The sequence below is a fragment of the Epinephelus lanceolatus genome, chromosome 13 (assembly GCF_041903045.1).
Source record: "Epinephelus lanceolatus isolate andai-2023 chromosome 13, ASM4190304v1, whole genome shotgun sequence".
NCBI classification, from domain to species: domain Eukaryota; kingdom Metazoa; phylum Chordata; class Actinopteri; order Perciformes; family Serranidae; genus Epinephelus; species Epinephelus lanceolatus.
In genome coordinates, this window is record NC_135746.1 from 27872686 (window position 1) to 27889798 (window position 17113).

The following is a 17113-nucleotide window of genomic DNA, read 5'->3' on the forward strand; positions in this document are numbered from 1 at the left end:
TGCAAGTTCGTAGTTTTCACCAAAGTCCGTACATTAAATGGAAACACACAGGATTTGTATTTCTTTTAATGCACATTTCCCAATGATTCAAATCACTTTTGGATGGAAACATAACTAGTGACTAAAAGAGCTAATTTCTTGATCCTTTAAAATTCCCCCACAGTGATCAGCTCTACCAGTTTCAGATCCTTCTGTAGATAATTCCAGGACAAAGGCGCAGCATATTTAAAAGTTGTTTTTGCCGAGTTCTGTTCTCACCCTTGGAAGCAGCATTTGTAGAATATTCTAAGAGCGAAGACCATATTGATTTTGGTTTCTACACATGTATGTAGACAGATAAGAGGGAACCAGGCCAAGAATAGATTTATACATTAAAAAACAACCAATGCGAGAGCCTGCGGACATACAAAGGCGGCCATTTAGCAGTGACATATAGAGAACAGGTATGCGATTTCCACAACCTGCAATTAAGCACAAAGCACAAAGGTACACAGTGTCTAACTTCTTTAGGCACTAGTCAAGGGCATTCATGAAGGTATGAAAGTATTCATGAGGTAAAAAAGTTGCAGATATCAAGTGTCTCCTTGCCTGAAGGAAGAAATTAGATTTGTTTCTAAAAAAAGAAACCCAATTTAACCTTCAGCTTGGAGACAAGGTTTTCAATATGTGATTTGAAAGACAAGTTCTGATCAATGATGAAACCTAAATACTTGTACGTTGTAACCATTTCAGTTTCAATCCCTTGAGTAGTTGAGATCCTTGGAAGATCAGATTGAAACTCTTTGCCTTTTGAAAAAAGCATGAATTTGGATTTTTCTGCATTTAACACCAGCTTAAGTTGGGTTAAGTGGGTCTGAACAACATCAAAGGCAGACTGCAGGTATTCCAGAGCTTTTACTACTGAAGGGGATGAACAATAGATGACAGCATAGACATAGTGTATGTCATTTGAAAGAGACTCTATGCAAACGGTGGTGGGTTGATGTATAAACATGACAGGAAGTACAAAACATCTGGGTATTATTTTAGTGGAAAATGAGTTGAGAATATCCAAGACAGGCTCATCCTTGTTTGCAGCTGTCTCAAAAGGCTTCAAGAAGTCCTAAAACATGATGAGAAGCTCATTGGTCACAACATGAGAGATGAAGCCAAGCAGCTCAGGACTCTCTGACTGAAAGTCCCTGGATGACGACCATCATTTCAGCTCTGGTTGCTCCCAACAAACTGATATTTGCAGCATGAGTCACTATTCCACTGCCTGTGTTGGCACTGTAACTTTCAGTCAAGAGGTTTTGGGTTCATGGCCAGAACACCAGAAGGGTCCTGGGCTCCAGATCCACCACCTCTTCAGGGCTGATGATGTGAGGCTCTTCAGGAACATTGGCTACAATGCAACTCAATCCCTCTTCGGCTTCATTATCAAGCTGAGCGGGGCAGATAAGGTCATGTCTGACCTCATCAAGAAGGTAGTTTGTTTTTCTCCAAACTGAGCATCAAGAGAGCGTCCTGCTCCATCTTCCTTGGCACATCAGGATGTTTAGCTCCCTGGTCAGGTTGGCAGGATCCTCGTCTCTCTTGATTTCATCCCTTCACTGCCTTTCCCCGAGGGTGATTACTGCTGCAAGGCACAAGCCAGCTGCTTATGTCCTCCATGACAATGTGAGCTGGGACCTCAGCTTCCCTCTGGAGCACCAGGAACAAGATATCTGGGCTCCTGGCAGGTCTGCAGAGTTTGTGGGTACACTGCTGTGGCAGAAGTCCTATGAAGCCAGTTGACAAAAACACAACTGAATGATTTGTTGTCACTTGATATTTATCCAAAGAAAATGAATGAACCATCAATAATACCTTTGTAGAGCATTATATGATGTACAGCAAGTTGCTTTAATACCACAGGGAGAAAACATTGCAGTCACTGAATCTTGAATCCTACTCTTACTTTTAGGTTTTGTGGTATAATATTATAAAAGTAACAACAACTAGATTTATTTGACAAATGATCTCCACTGTAGTGCTGAAATAAAGGGTTGATCCATCAAATAAAGCAAGTTTAAGTCACTTAGTACTCTGGAAAATCGTGATGGGCATTTTTCAGTGTTTTCTAAAGTTTAATAGCCTAACTGAGGAATAATAAATAAGCAGTCCTACTCTAAAGCAGTTTTTCCCGAATCCCACAGGGTACTTCTTTTATTTACCTCTTTCCAGTTGCTCCCAGTGGTAGTGTGTAGAAACTATTTAGCAGGGACTCTAAAATAGCTGAAGTAATGAATAAATGTGTGAAATGTGCATATTTTGTCACTCAATGTGGTGTCAGTATAAATGAAAACTGAAAGTATTAAATAACATCCAGTTTTTAAAAAGATTTTTTTTTAAGTTGTCAGTGAAGTTGTACCCGATCATATGTGATAGGGCTGTGTATGTCACACCAAAAAACATAAACAGTTGTTCCTCAGGAGGAAATGCAATATATTCTATATATGCCCCTAATGCTAAATATTATTGTCGCATACTCTCAATATACAAAGATTTCAGTTTATATCTGTATATATCTGTATCTAAATATTAAACATTATTATATATTTTGCAACCATATATGTTAATGGTAGGGCTTCTCACCAAATATCAGCTGGGATAGGCTTCAGCCCCCCATGACCTTTACTATGATAAGCGGTAAATAAATGAATGAATTATTTTTCAGACCGTATTCTGACAGTTTATGAAAACAACATATTCTCTATGCTTATATGTTTTTCTAATTAATTTTAACATGTACATCTATCTTTTGTATTTACATAAATAATATCAGCATGTATCCAACATCAGTTCAGAAATAATATATGTATTTGCACACGCGTGTGTGTGTGTGTGTGTGTGTGTGTGTGTGTGTGTGCACACGCATGTCCGTGCATGCATGTGCGTATGTGTATGTGAATTTGTACATGCTACACAGTGAGGACCAAAAAATATTTTAGCAACAGAGGACATTATGCAAAGTGAGGACATTTTAGTTGGTACACACTTTTAAAGGCCTGTTTGAGGGTTAAGACTTAGTTTTAGAGTTCAGGTTAGAATTAGGTTTAGGTTAAGGTTAGGGTTGGGCATTTAGTTGTGATGGGTAAGGTTAGGGTAAGAGGCAAGGGAATGCATTATGTTAAGAGGGTCCTCACAAAGCCAGAAGTACGAGAATATATGTGTGTGTGTTTGTATATTACACATTTATACTAATATATACATGTGTAAAATACATGTGTGTGTGTGTGAACTATATGGTAATAAATGTATTATACATACATTAACATACATATTCAGGGTTCAACGCTAAGGTTTTTTTTTCACTTGCCCGGTCGGGCAAGTTGGTCAGAGATCTACTTGCCCGAAGTCAGTTTTTACTTGCCCTATAAAAATTTTTAATTTAAGCGGCTATCAAATAACAAAGACTGCAGTTATTTTTATGTTATGTAATCTTTATTCACACTGTATTTATTAATTAAAACAACATATGCCATGTATTGTAGCTTAATTCCTACACAAAAATGACAGTGTCAGGGCTTAAAGTGAAAAATTTGTCAATCGTTCTCCGTCTATAATTTTGCGCCCTACTTGAGCCATGCCCACCTCTATTTATTTTTCACCCCTCTCTCCAGTTCTGCTGTATTAACACCGGGTTTAATATATTTTGCTTCCATCTCTCTGCCCTGCTCTACTCTACTTCAACGCTACTTAGCTCTCTCTCTACTCTACCAGTAGACTACCACATCCACCTGTTGCACAAAACGCACACAGCAGTGTTTCCCCTAGGATGGAGTTGTAGCAGCGGAGGTGAAGCACACGCATGAAAAATAATTTTCACATGCGTGAAACTTTTTTGTATGTTTGCAAAGCACAGCCTGCTGGGATGTTTCTATGTATCTACTGGCACCAGAAGGGCTCTTTAGGACTAAGTACATACAGTACATTTGTGCACAGTAATGAGCAGGTGAAATGTCTGTCTAGCTTACATATGAGGTGTCTCAAGATTTAGGAACATACAATTGTATTGAATATAATAAAGTAAAAAGTCACTTGACATGCTGCTGTTTTGTGCTATGACCTATTTAAGTGTTGGAAGTTGTTATTTACGTGACAATGCCTGAACGCAACACAAGCTTAGCATGAGTGCTGTGCTGAGCTGCTGTGCGAGCAGCGTGTTTGTCTGTGCGTAACAGCAGTCTGTTGATGGTTATTTACACACTGTCCATAACAATAACTTTGTCAGCTGACAAACTGCACCGGGCTCAGGGTCAGGTTTGGTCAGGAAAATGCGGCCCGAGCTGCTCTAGCGTGATCACCTGTGTGTGTGGCGGAACTCCGCCATGCACGATACAGAGAGCAGAGGAGAATTGTTAACGAGTGACCATGTAGAGACAGAAATGACACGATGGCATAACACCATAAATATTATATTGTTATGTTATTATATGAAGCGTCCGTCGCGCAAAATAATATCAATGGGGGCTGTGGGCAGGACATTGTTACACAGCTGTGCCTGTGACTTCAGGCAGAGAGACCGCTGCATCAGAGCCGAAGAGCACGTTTTAAAATACATTTATTTTATCAATTAGTTATTAACTTTTACTATTTTTAGCAACTTGCCCGATCGGGCAAGTGAGTTGTACCGTGAGTTTTACTTGCCCCGGGCAATCCTTATTGTTGAGCCCTGATATTTGTATACGGCAATATATGTAAATGTTCCAATTTCTAATAGGTTTCATTTTTCATATATGTACAGACATGTTTATACTTATATTTCTTTTATATTTAATATATGAGTAAATTCAATACACATACATGTATTATATTTTCTGTATGGGTTTGCTCTGAGGCATTTATTGATTTAAATCTGTTTTTGGCCCTTTCTGGTAGACACCTAATAGTATCTATTATACGGTGTGAATACAGTATTAGAGATGGACAGCAGGTGGTTTAGTTAACAAACTGTCCTGGGGATTAGATGATGGACAGAGTAAGATGTAAGAAGAAAGAGTCTTGAGGGGAAAAAGAATTTCATCTAATCTTTTCTGCACGTCCACATAATTACTTATGCTTCCTCCACCTGTCTGCCGGCTTTACGCTTTTTTTTCTTCCACACACCGGCTCTCATCCCCTCACTCAACATTGTTTAAAATCTAACTCAATCTATCTCACTGTCATCTTTGTCCTCTGGCTTATCTTCCGTCTTCTCTTCCTCCAGGTTCCCTCCATTACCCGGTCTGTGGGCCGTGACAGGATCTTGGCTCTCCGCCAGCAGACTCAGTTCCTCTGGGACGCCTACTTTTCTTCTGTAACCAAAATCGTCTTAACTACTCTGGAGGTAAGACTGAAAAAGGAGGTCTTAATAGGAATTTTGGATTTAGTTTTTTGTCAGGAGAGCTTGATTTGATCAACCAAACGCTACATCTTGTCTCCTCGACTGTACATTGCTGCTGGCTATGCCTCACCTTTCAAAGATAAACTTTTACAAGAAATCTTTCTTCACTTGTCAGTTATAGTTTTTGACCTTTTTTAATCCAAAGACGGTTAGCTGAATGTGCCCTCTCTCTTCCAACAATGTTCTGATTCATATTCATACATCTCCACCACTTCTAACATTAACTAGAGAGCTCCGCTGAAGTAATTGGGGGTTGTTTGTCTTGCTCAAGGGCACCTTAAAACTAGTTTTTGATTATGTTTTTTAAGGTTAGTGTTGCTTTTTGTTTCTTTTTACAAAACTGCAGCCAAGTTCCAGTCAGCACATATTTAACTCCAGTCAAACTGAAATATGATAAACACCAGCTTTGGATTTTTGACTTCTCAAAGACCCAGGGGTGTATTTCTCAGGATCCAGGCTGGCTGGCGGCAAGCAAAGCATGTAAAAATATTCTCAATATAGCATCCACTTAGACTGATATAGTTTTCTTTTTTAAGCTGGCATTTTTAAGTGGCAAAAATCCATCTTGCAGGGGCACCCAGTGGCTCAATAGGTAGAGCAGGCGTCCCAAATATGAAGGCCATGTCCCTGCCGCAGTGGTATCACTACATAGTTTAGCTTCCGTTGTTGTACTCCTGCCTGCGTCTTCACACTGAGAGCATGCCAACTGCCATCTACTGTAGGTACTACATGGACTATAGATACGTACCTCATACAACCTCAACTCAAAAAAGATGAACCATCACCTCTAAAAATTATTATTTTTTTTTTATTTTTGCATCTGTTTTGGTCTCCACCAACTGCCACCAGCTGGTAAATCTACTATGTTAAACAAGTTCCTCCCTAACATTGGTTGTCTGCCCGTTGGTGCCGAGCAGGTAGCACACAATAGGTGTATCAGAGCTTTTTAGCTGCCTGCTGCATCTGCAGACATGATCATCTGATCCATTGTTAATATAAAAATATTAATTAGTGCAGTTTTTATGGTTTTAAGTTTACAGCTCAATGATATCCTTGAATATATGAAGAGTAAAAAGATCTAACAAGCCATCTAAGGACAAGCGAAATGTTAAAATATCTTACACCATAGATCTACATTTGTTTTATCTTCTTTTTAAAAATACTGAAAGTTACAGTTGGTAACTTTGACAGTAACTTTGTGTTATATATACTGAAACTGTTATTATATTCTGAAAGAAGTCCATGAGACAGATACACTGTGGGAAAAATCACGTCCCTCCTCTTCCTATTGTTTGCTATAATCTACCACAGTGAACCAGAAACAACCAATCAGAGCTGAGGAGTCTTTAACAAAGCTGTCAGTCATGTCAATCACTCTGCAAACTGCAGTCTAACCGTCAAATTAGGTGGCGCTGATCAAATTTGTATCAGTATCCTATTACTGAGTTGCCCATTTCCCACCTCAAATGTTTTCAGAGACATATTTTTGTGCACTGTTTAGCTGTAAAATGAGAACGTTTGTGACACAGCAGCCACGTTGGATACAATTGACTGAAGTACCAAGCACCATCCACCAGCCAGACCAACTTTTTCATTTTACAGCTAAACAGTACACTAAAATATGTTTCTGAAAATATCTGAGATGAGAACTAGGCAATGCAGTTACAGTATCTTGATTCAGCACTGCCTAGATTGACAGTTTGACCACAGTTTGCAGCCATTGACATGATTGACAGCTGCATTAGAGACAAATTTGCTCTGATTGGTTGTGTTTTCTCCGTGCAGTAAGGCCATTAGAAGTGCCACAAGGCAACAGGCAGAGGAATATAACTTTTTTACACAAATTATCTGCCCAGTTTAGTGCTGTGTGAATATAGTGACAGTTTTAGAAAATTTGGCAACAGCTATTTTTTCTAAAAGTTACTATCTACAGCTTTAATGAAATACAGCCAACGTCACTGGCAAATATTAGGTAGGAGGGGAATGGTGCACTCAGGAATCTAACAAACTTTGACGAAGAAAAGTTTGATTTTTATCATGACATTTAGACTTGGGGAAAAAAGCATTTTGATGCCTGAAATCTAAACACAATGTGAGCACAAGGGGCAGCGTGAGGTGCCAAATGTGAAGGAGGTCTGTACTCTGTGGCAGCCCTCAGGTTAGAGAGGCTGCAGTTATGTGTGTGTGGGTGTATCTGCCTGCTCTCAAGACTAAAAAGCTAGAGGCTGGCTCATTAAATGACCTCACTAGCTCGAGTGTAGACGATGAACTTGTCTCATTGGAGTGTAAGAACCTTCCTCCTCTCATTTTATTCTCTGTTGTTGTTAGTTCACTCCAGCCCTCAGGGACTATTTGCTCTCTGTAGCATCTCTGAATACAGACACAGAACATAATAATCCTCTTAATTACCACCACCGTTGTCACATAAACATCAGCACAATTGCTATGATCTCCACTGTAACGCACATTATTGTGTGCAATCATCATCACTTTCTGTCATCATTATTTCCATCATTGCAATAACACTGGAGTCAGTATCGCCGCTCGACTTTCAGCTTGTTTACATGGGATTAGTGTCCTTAACAAAATCTAGTGATGTAATTATTAACATGGGACATCAGTCTTTGCTACTTGCATTGGAATTAGATTAGAATTTCTGTGTTATGTTCACAGATTATTGGTTAAAATGTTGTAGAAAAGGATGTGAAAGTGTATGATTTATGTGGTTTTCCCACCACATAACTTTGAGGTTAATTGTCATTCAGAACATATTTTGAAGAACTTCACTTAGAGATGTAAAATCATCAGTTTGAGAGTTTTGTAATTAATCATAATTGAAAAGGTGATGTTTTTACTAATGGAAAACCTTTAACAGCATCAGACAAGTCATTATCTTGTGTTAGTTTTTGTATTTATAATCTTTTAGTATATTTTTTTGCAGGGGTGCATCCCTTTTTCAAATTTGAAGTAGGCATATTTATTGTGTCCTTAAGTGGGTTATATTAAAGTGCAATCAACAAAACAATCAAGTTTTTTAATTTAAAGTGACTTTGTGTAACTTTTGCTGAACATTAACTATGGCCACAAATAGCAACTACAGGATCATGTTAAATGCTAAAATACAGTGTAGCACAAAGTCAGAAGAGTTATACAGTCAGTAAACTGGCTCAGTACTGACTTATACAGCATTATGTTAATAATAACTACCATAAGCTACTGGTCATGCCAGACGGACAAGCCCTGCATGTACGAGACTGATTATGGGGGTCTTTCATGGGGGTCTGTTCAAACCCGACCCAAGCCCAAGTAAATAACCGAGCACGACCCAAACCCAAATGTTTTATATGCCCGAACTTGGAGCATGTAAGGTACTGAGGCACTGAGTTTGTCCCTGTCGTGCATGTAATTGTTGGTGCCCTGGTTACAGCTTGCCTATATACCGTAATTACACGCATAGCACCTTGTAAATGACCGTCACAAGGCATTACTTTATACTAGTACAGTTCCTGTTCAAAACATGCCTGCTCAGAACAGGCTGATCGTTTGGCCTGTTGTACCTTTCTTGAGAACCGCTCACTAACTTTATTCTCAAGACTGTGCTTCTTTGGCCCCTGAGCGACACACCTGGGCCCCAGCTTTAGATTTATGATGATGTTTACACATAAAAAACATGAAATTATGTTGCTAATGTGGGTCAGTGTAAGTTGGATAAAACATGCAACATGCAGGAAAATCATCATAGGTCTACAGTTACATGTACCTGACAGTGACATGTTAGGCTACTGAATGTGTTGCAGATTCATATTCTACTCTAGAAAAATCTAACAATTAAAATATGACACATTATTATACATCAAACTATTCAGCATTATATTAAAACTGAAAGCTCCACCTTAAACAGATGTGGAGTAAACCGTGGTGGTTTATTTGAAGTCATCATGGAAGAAGGTGAAAGCATCCACCGTGGATGGCCTCAGCTCTCTCCTCCTCTGTTTGATCGATCTTCCAGCTACGTGGAAGTTCCATTCACTGCTGCTCCCAGCTGGAAAGGCCAGAATGTCCAAAGCAACCACACCAAGCATCAGGTTACATTAGGAGTTGATATAACTTGTTTGACATCCTCCATCTTTAGCAAGCAAACGCTCTTAAAATATCCTATCTTAAAATAGCCTATGTGTTGCGTTCATGTGTTGTCATGTAAATAACAAACCCCAGCACTGAACAAGAAGTAGCCCAACACAGACAGAAGATCCGAATTTTTTTGGCCAAATAGGACCCGAATATTATTTGTAAGCATTTCTCCATACCTGGCCTGAACCATCAGGTCCTGTCGGGTTTGGGTCAGGTATCCACACTCTATTTTTAAGACAATCAATGACGATTGTATTAAATTGGTTCATTTTTTAAATATATGAGGGTACCAAAAACAAAATTCAGTTATACAAAAAATAAACATTTAGTAGTTAAAAAACAATATGTGGAAGAAGTGTCCCGTTTTCATATATTATACTAGATTATATTGCCTATGTATATATTAGCTTTTCAGTGGTCAGGCAGCTTAATTGACACTTCGGCAACTTATTGGTTCTTTAGTTGATCCGGATTCTGGATGAAAAAGAAGAGCAAATTTAATTTTTGGTTTTGAGATTTTCATCATTTTATCATTTGAAAAAAGTTTATTTATGCTTTGAAATATTGAAATTCAGGTAAGGATTCAGTCTACATACCTGTAGCTGTCAGACATTCAACCTTCTGACTGGATAAAAGCAACAACAAATGAGTCACAAGAATCTTGATGTTATAATGTATCCTCACCTTACAGCTTAATAAGACAAATATTTCTCCAATTGCAGCATTTTTTTTCTGTTAAAATCACAGCACAAACAACACCTCAGTTACACCCCCAAATGCCCAGCACTAGCAGGGTATGAAATTAGACAGAAGCCCAGTGACAGCCGTATACTGCTGGCCAGATGTGCCAAAAACCCAGAGCCAGCATGCCACCAGGCTAAATGAGTGAAATGAGGCGTTGTTGATAACTGTAGTGGCCCACATACTGCGAGGCTGACAGTTGGTGTCATGAGGTGTGTGTGTGTGTGTGTGTGTGTGTGTGTGTGTGTGTTAAGAGCTGGCTGAAAGTGCCAATTCTCCACAGATCAGTGGACAGCTCTGAAGTCAGAGGGGGAAAGAAAACAGGATGCCTGAAAAAAACTGTTCTTCCATCCTTTGATTTCAGTATTGTATAGATGTCAAAGTAGAGTTCAACATAGTAAATATTTTATTTAAACTAAAGCAGGCTAGTATTTTAAATTGCTGCTTATGGTTGAGATCAATTAATTATCAAAAATTACAAAAAAAAAAATCAAAAAATAGTTTAGCATTTTGCTTCTTTTTAATGCTTTACACCTTCACAATAAATTCTCTAGTTTATTGTCACTTCAGTCAATAAATACATTGAAAATACATAATTGAATTTAAATATTCGGACCGTTATCTGCTTCATATAAAAGCTAAATGTAATTCACAACTTTTCATGCCACTGTTTAAAAGTCATTAAGTATATACAAAACAAAATTCCAGTCGCTTAATTGGTTGTCGGCATTAAAACAAAAATACCAGTGATGAGCCTTAAAAAAAATCCCATGTACTTTAGATTTAACACAAGTATTCACACACTCGTGCATGCTTATCTCAAACCCATGTGATAAAGCTTGTTTCTATGGCGTCAAAACTCTCCTTTAGCACCGAGTGGTTTGAAGCCGTCACACCTGCAGAGAGTCCGCCAGGGTTCATCAGACAGAGACCTGAATTCTTTGCCTGAATTGGTGACAAGCGGAGAGAAGACAGAGCCAGTGGTTGTGGAGCCTTACTCATAAGAAAGACATTTTTTCACTCAAATCCCACAAAAGCTTGTCACTCAGCATCTCCTGAGCCGGCCGGCTACATGATCATCCCTCTGCCAGCGTCAGTCAACACCTCTCATCCCTCAGTAATGGAACACAAATACAGTGTGTGTGTGTGTGTTGCTCACAGTTTGTATTTTTGTTGTGGTCAGTTTTTTACTCCTGCCATGACACAAGGAGTTTGTGTCTTCAAATGAATTTTAGCAGATGTGTCGTAGTAAAGCTGCTGGATTTTGGGCACAATTGTGCTCCTGTCCTCTACCACCCTGGTCTGCTGTCCATTGCAATCTGTTTTGCAAAGGAGTTAGTTAGTCGTCACAGGTAGACTCACTTAGCTTGCATCTGAACGTCTGGTCGAGTGTAGCTTGAGGAGGCTAACTGCTAGCGCTAGCATCAGAGGCTGTGCTAGCTCAGACCTCAGGGTTCACTGCAAAATACTTTGCGTCCGATGGTACAAAAATTCCTTACTGCAGAAACTGCAAAGAAAGGTGCTCCTATTAGCGGCTCCATCTGGGCGATTTTTAAATGTAAATGTTCCATTCATGGGGCCAGGCAGCATCGTCTCGCCTTCATCCATCATGTTACAAAGTCACTGTGGCCTTAAATCATGTCATTAATCAGCGTTAATTTTTTTCAATGCCTTATTTTTTTCTGTGATTAATTAATCAAATTAATGCAGTATTCTGACAGCCTTAAAACATAGTTAAAATCAGCTCCACCTTGACCAGCAACAACAATAAAATGCTTCTCACACATTAAAACATCACCAATTATAACGCAGTAATGTAGTGTATAACATTTATTTCAATATTTCCATTTTTAACCTTTAAGTACATTTTTTGACAATACTTACTAAAGAGTCCTTCAATTAAATTATTTCTACACTGTGGTATCACTACTTTTACTCAAGTCAAGGACCACTGATGTAAGAAAGGTTCCTCAAAGAGGCTTCTTTTTTCAGAGCTTTATAACTTCACTTCATCATTTAATAATTAATAGTGACACCTGAATATAATTACAGTAAATAAATGACATCCTAATTGCTGAACTTTACACATTTGTGTATTCAGAGGCCCGGCAGCAGGTTGAAGTCGTGTCAAGCCCCCCCCCCCCCAAAAGACTCACAGCACTCAACTTACTAACCTGACCTTTACTAACAAGCGAAATGGATAATTTTAGCTAAATAACTAATGGACTCCTCATGTTGGGAGCAAGTTGATACTCCCAAGTGAATGAGTTCAAGTGTCTCAGGTCTGTTCCCCGAGCAGCAGCTGCAGCTAAACAGCTGGCTACTTTTATTTCCACATATTATCACATGTCGGCAGCTAGAGAGAGAAGTGTAAATGTTGTCATGTATCAAAATCAGCCTTGCTTTTGGCTTTTTGACAATATTTAGCTAATACTTAAGATGACATAATAATGTATATTTTATATTATACTTGTCACAATACAGGAGACAGTATGGCACCCACTGTCTGTTAATACTTTCTCTTACTGCAGTAAAACAGTGAAATAAATATAGATATTGAAGGTAAAAAATATACTCTTTGTGTCCGTGGTGGCAGTCGGCTGTCGTTCCAGCAACAGCCCAGGAGCCAGTGAAAAATTCACCTTTGCCAGGGACAAGAAGTAAGATGGAGGGAAGTTTTCCACAGTTCATTTACACATACTGACCACACTGTTATGCAGCAAACTGGTTGAAAATTGGCAGAGTATCCCTGTTATGAATTCTCTGTGAGCGGCATTTTTGAGTCAAATTTTAAATCTGGGAAGCAGTGTGTGTAAAATAAACACAAAAGCAGGAAATCATTTAACTAATCACACCTTTTTCAATCTAGTCACACCTTTATATCTTCACCTCTTCACTCCTCTACCTCATTTTCCCTCCCCTCTTTCTCACTTCACCTACTCCTTTCACCTCTAATGTTTTCTTCTCCTTTTGTACTTCGTCTGTGTTTTCCATCCAGATCATCCAGGACCGCGTGGACGCCCATGTGTCCAGAAACCGCTTGTTGTGGAATTCCCTACCTGGTGGTCTCTATGCACTCCCCCAGTATTCAACTGACCCTGCCCAGTTCCCTTTTTACTATGCCATATTGGGTAAGTGTTGTCTTTGAATACGTTTGATTTGCTTAGATGCTGTTGTCACTGGTAGTTTCAGTTACAGCTTTTGTCCGAACATGACCTCATGGAGGCAGTTAAAGTACTTTAAGACCGCTCCGTTGCCACAATTTGTGTTAAAGGAGTCATAACTCATTCAGGTCTTCACACAAAGATATGATAAATATGAAAATAAATCATTAAATAATTTTGTTTTAGATTTAATGTGATTTACACTTCCTGAGGATGTCATTATCTCTGAACCCATCGCAAGGCAATGTCCAAAAATTTGCTTAGAAATCATAATAAAAAGATGCTCCATATAGCTTCAGAATCTTACCTGAAGATTGTCACATTTTTAAGTTTGCTTTGGTATCATATAGGGACTTCAATGACAATATTTTTAACTGGTTACCATTAATTTGCTGCTGGTGGAAGCAAGCTAGCAGCACCACTTATTTGACAATTACAGCTAGTATTGCTGTCCCAACCCAACAGTATTCCTGTAGAAACATGGTGCCCACTCTCTGGTCTCTCCCCAGGTTCATCTGGTGAGTAGGCAACTCAATTATGAGCCACAAACTCCCTTTAGCATTACTTTTAGCTCTGTTAGCACTGTTAGCTGTGTTAGCACAGCTAGGGGTGCTAACATAGTTAACAATGCTAAAGGGGTTTTGCAGCTCAGAATGAGGCTGCGTACTCACTGGGGAGGCCTGGGGGGTGACAGGAGGATGGGTGCCATTTTTCTACAGCAACGTCGACTAGCCACAGGAATGCCATTACCAGCCGTAATCACCAATGAGCTATACAGCTTGCTAACTCCCACCCGACCCTGAGTTGTGCACAGTACGAAGCAGCCAATGCTAGCTAAGCAGTGGAGACCAGACCATAGGCAGTGGGCACTATGTTTCCACATGTTAACATGGGTAGCCTAACCTGGAAATCCAGATGCCCCGCCTCTAGCAAATTTGAATTTGCTCTGCACGGGAATCTGGCCCCAACAAGCAGAGCCAGCTGAATCGCCAATTGGACCAATCAGATCAGTCTATCTGACAGAGGCGGGTTCTGGGCGGCTTAACATGAGGACAACAGTGCTGCGGCATAGGAGTTGAAAAGTACACAGCCAAGATGGCAGCTGCCAAAGGACCGCGTCCATTCAGTGTAGCTTTGGAAGAAACGCTAAGACAATTTCACTTATCTTTTTCCTGCCCAAGAAGCCTTCGTTTCCACGAAAGACGTTTTTGCCGTTTTGCCGACGGGATACGGTAAAAGCATAATATATCAGTTAGCCCCACTGTTTTCACTCAAAATCTTTCTAGATTTGAGTCTGGATTTCCAGGCTATGGGTAGCCAGCTGTGTGTCAGCAAAGCCAACACAAAGGAGAATGAAAGGCACAAAACATTAAAATTTCCCCCTTTTCTAAATTGATAGCGCTTTGAAATGCAATGCTAAAGATCACTGAATCAAAGGATTGCCAGACTAAAAGGAAAGGCCTTTTGTAATTCATGTCATTTTGAATTTTTGCCCCAAAAGATAACTGGTTAGTTACTGGTTTAATGGGCACTGGGCTATCAAAAGCAAAATTATGGGAAATTAGCATCCCTAGTATGAAAACAATACAGTGATAGTTGTTTATACATCCATGCAAACAGGAAGTGCTAGCTGCTAATTTGGAATACATTTATTGGTGCCAATTTTTCAAAATCTAACAAACATAGGCAAAGAAGCAGGTCTCAACTAACTGACTCCGTGGGAACACATTTATATCCTCCACAGCCACTCAGTTGTCTTAGTTTTGTCTGGTTCACTGTGTCAGACTTTGAGACCTCTGCCTCAGTCAAACCAAATGGGGAAAATGGCGATGTCACTACACTGCTCTTGCCAGAGATCATCCATCAGTCAGGATATAAGTTCCTCCTTAGATTACCTGTTAATGTAGCTGAAATTCTTTCTGGTTTTTCTTCAGTTTATCCAAAACAAGCTGTTGCTTCTGACACCAAGAGCTTGCCTGGGAGCTGTTGCTGGATTTATTTCAGGACACAAAAAGCATATCAGAGACCAGGAGCTGGTTTCTGGTTGTTTAGAAGTCTGCATGCATAAAAGCTGACCTCATGACATAGATTGTGTTGTTGGTTAATAACTGAGGCAGTAATTAAAATTTGCAAAATGTACAAGAATATGTAAATGTGTGTGTGTTGTCAGACTGCTGTTGAAGCAAGAGTTCAGAAACTTAAAGCTGCAGGCAAAGAGTGAAGAGAAAGTGGCCTGCTGTGTGTGTATTTATGTATACGTGGGTGTGTATAGATATGCAAGCAGACTGGAGAGACTGAGGCTGTAACTCAGATCGATGTTTGTCTTTCTCTGAGGAATTGTGGACACAAGGGTTAGCAGGAAGAGGGAAGGGAGGGATCGAGGGATAGAAGGAAAGATGGGGCAGTTTGGTTTACGCCGCCGCAGTAAATCACTATTTTAGCTGCTGCCATCTCCAGTGCCTCTGCCCCGGGAATAACTTGTCGTCAGTGCCGTGTGTAAGCTGGTCTCACTCTGCTACCTTCCCATAACTTTTGATGGCGAAGCAGTTGCAACTTCTGCCTGGTAGTTAGAAAAAAAGTTTGACTTACTGCTCAGACGCAGTGGCCTCGGGAGCTGTTAGAAAATCTTGATTTGATGGCTCAAGTTACATCTCTGGTTTGTGGAAAGTTGTGCTGTGGAGCTACTTTAGGTTATAAAACAAAAAACATGTTGTGACAGTATGCTATGGCTGTACAGGACCCATCAGGACATATCTTTACAGAGGAGAGTGTGAAGAATGGGACAAAACTGATCAACAAATCTATTTCTGATCATAAATATGTACACGTTCTTTGCTGTTGCCTGATTCTCTGCAGAGGTAGACATTTCTAAGAGGCAGAGGTGTGTTGGGGTAAATTTTAAGGATGCCCTGATACAATTTTCTTCCTTCCCAGTACAGATTTTGATACCTGAACTTGTATATCAGCTGATACCGAGTACCAATCTGAAACCATTGTGTTAAAAAACAGCTGTGTACTACTAATCCTGTCTGGATGTAAAATGATTGCTATCACTGCTGTGTGGCATGGCTCAGGTTAAACCCTTTGCAAACACACAACCTTCTGTATCATCTAATATAAGAGTCAGTCATAAAAAAAACAGGATGGTTACTGGTGGGACTCTCTGGTGTAAAATATCGCCACATTGCTGACATTTTGCTAAAGGCTGAGGTTACATTATTTACCAGAAATCAATTATTCCTCACCACTTTAAAACAGTAGTTGGCAGCGGCTGCAAAGCGGAACTTGCTATGCACAGTAGGTTGTTGTTTTTGGAGAGTGAAGAAGAAGTGATTTCTGGGAAAACTGCCATTTTATTCTGGTTTGAAGCTACTTTAAATTTGATTAATAAATGATAGTAGATTGCTGCATAGACAGGTGTACAAGCCAAAACCCAAATCAGCATTGTAGGCATTTCCAATACTGGATTCTGTATCGGAACAACTCTAGTAAATTGCAATGGCTAGAGCCAAATAACCACTATTTCCTGTTACAGTAATGAGTAATTAGAGATAAATATCCAGTCAAAAAGCCTCCTTTTAGGTGCACTGACAAGCTATTTTTTATTTGGATTATAGAAGATTAGGTGCACGATTATTGCATACCTGCCAATAAAATGTGTCTGCAGTTG

General features: G+C 39.5%; 1 protein-coding gene across 1 annotated transcript in view; it reads left to right on the forward strand.

Moving 5' to 3' along the window:
• Positions 1 to 17113, forward strand: part of LOC117270842 (exostosin-1) — a 418529-nt gene that overhangs the window by 351349 nt on the left and 50067 nt on the right. The window contains exons 6-7 of the mRNA XM_033648766.2: positions 5231 to 5350; positions 13278 to 13410. Of these exons, the coding sequence (XP_033504657.1) occupies positions 5231 to 5350; positions 13278 to 13410 (253 nt within the window). The remainder of the gene's footprint in view (positions 1 to 5230; positions 5351 to 13277; positions 13411 to 17113) is intronic.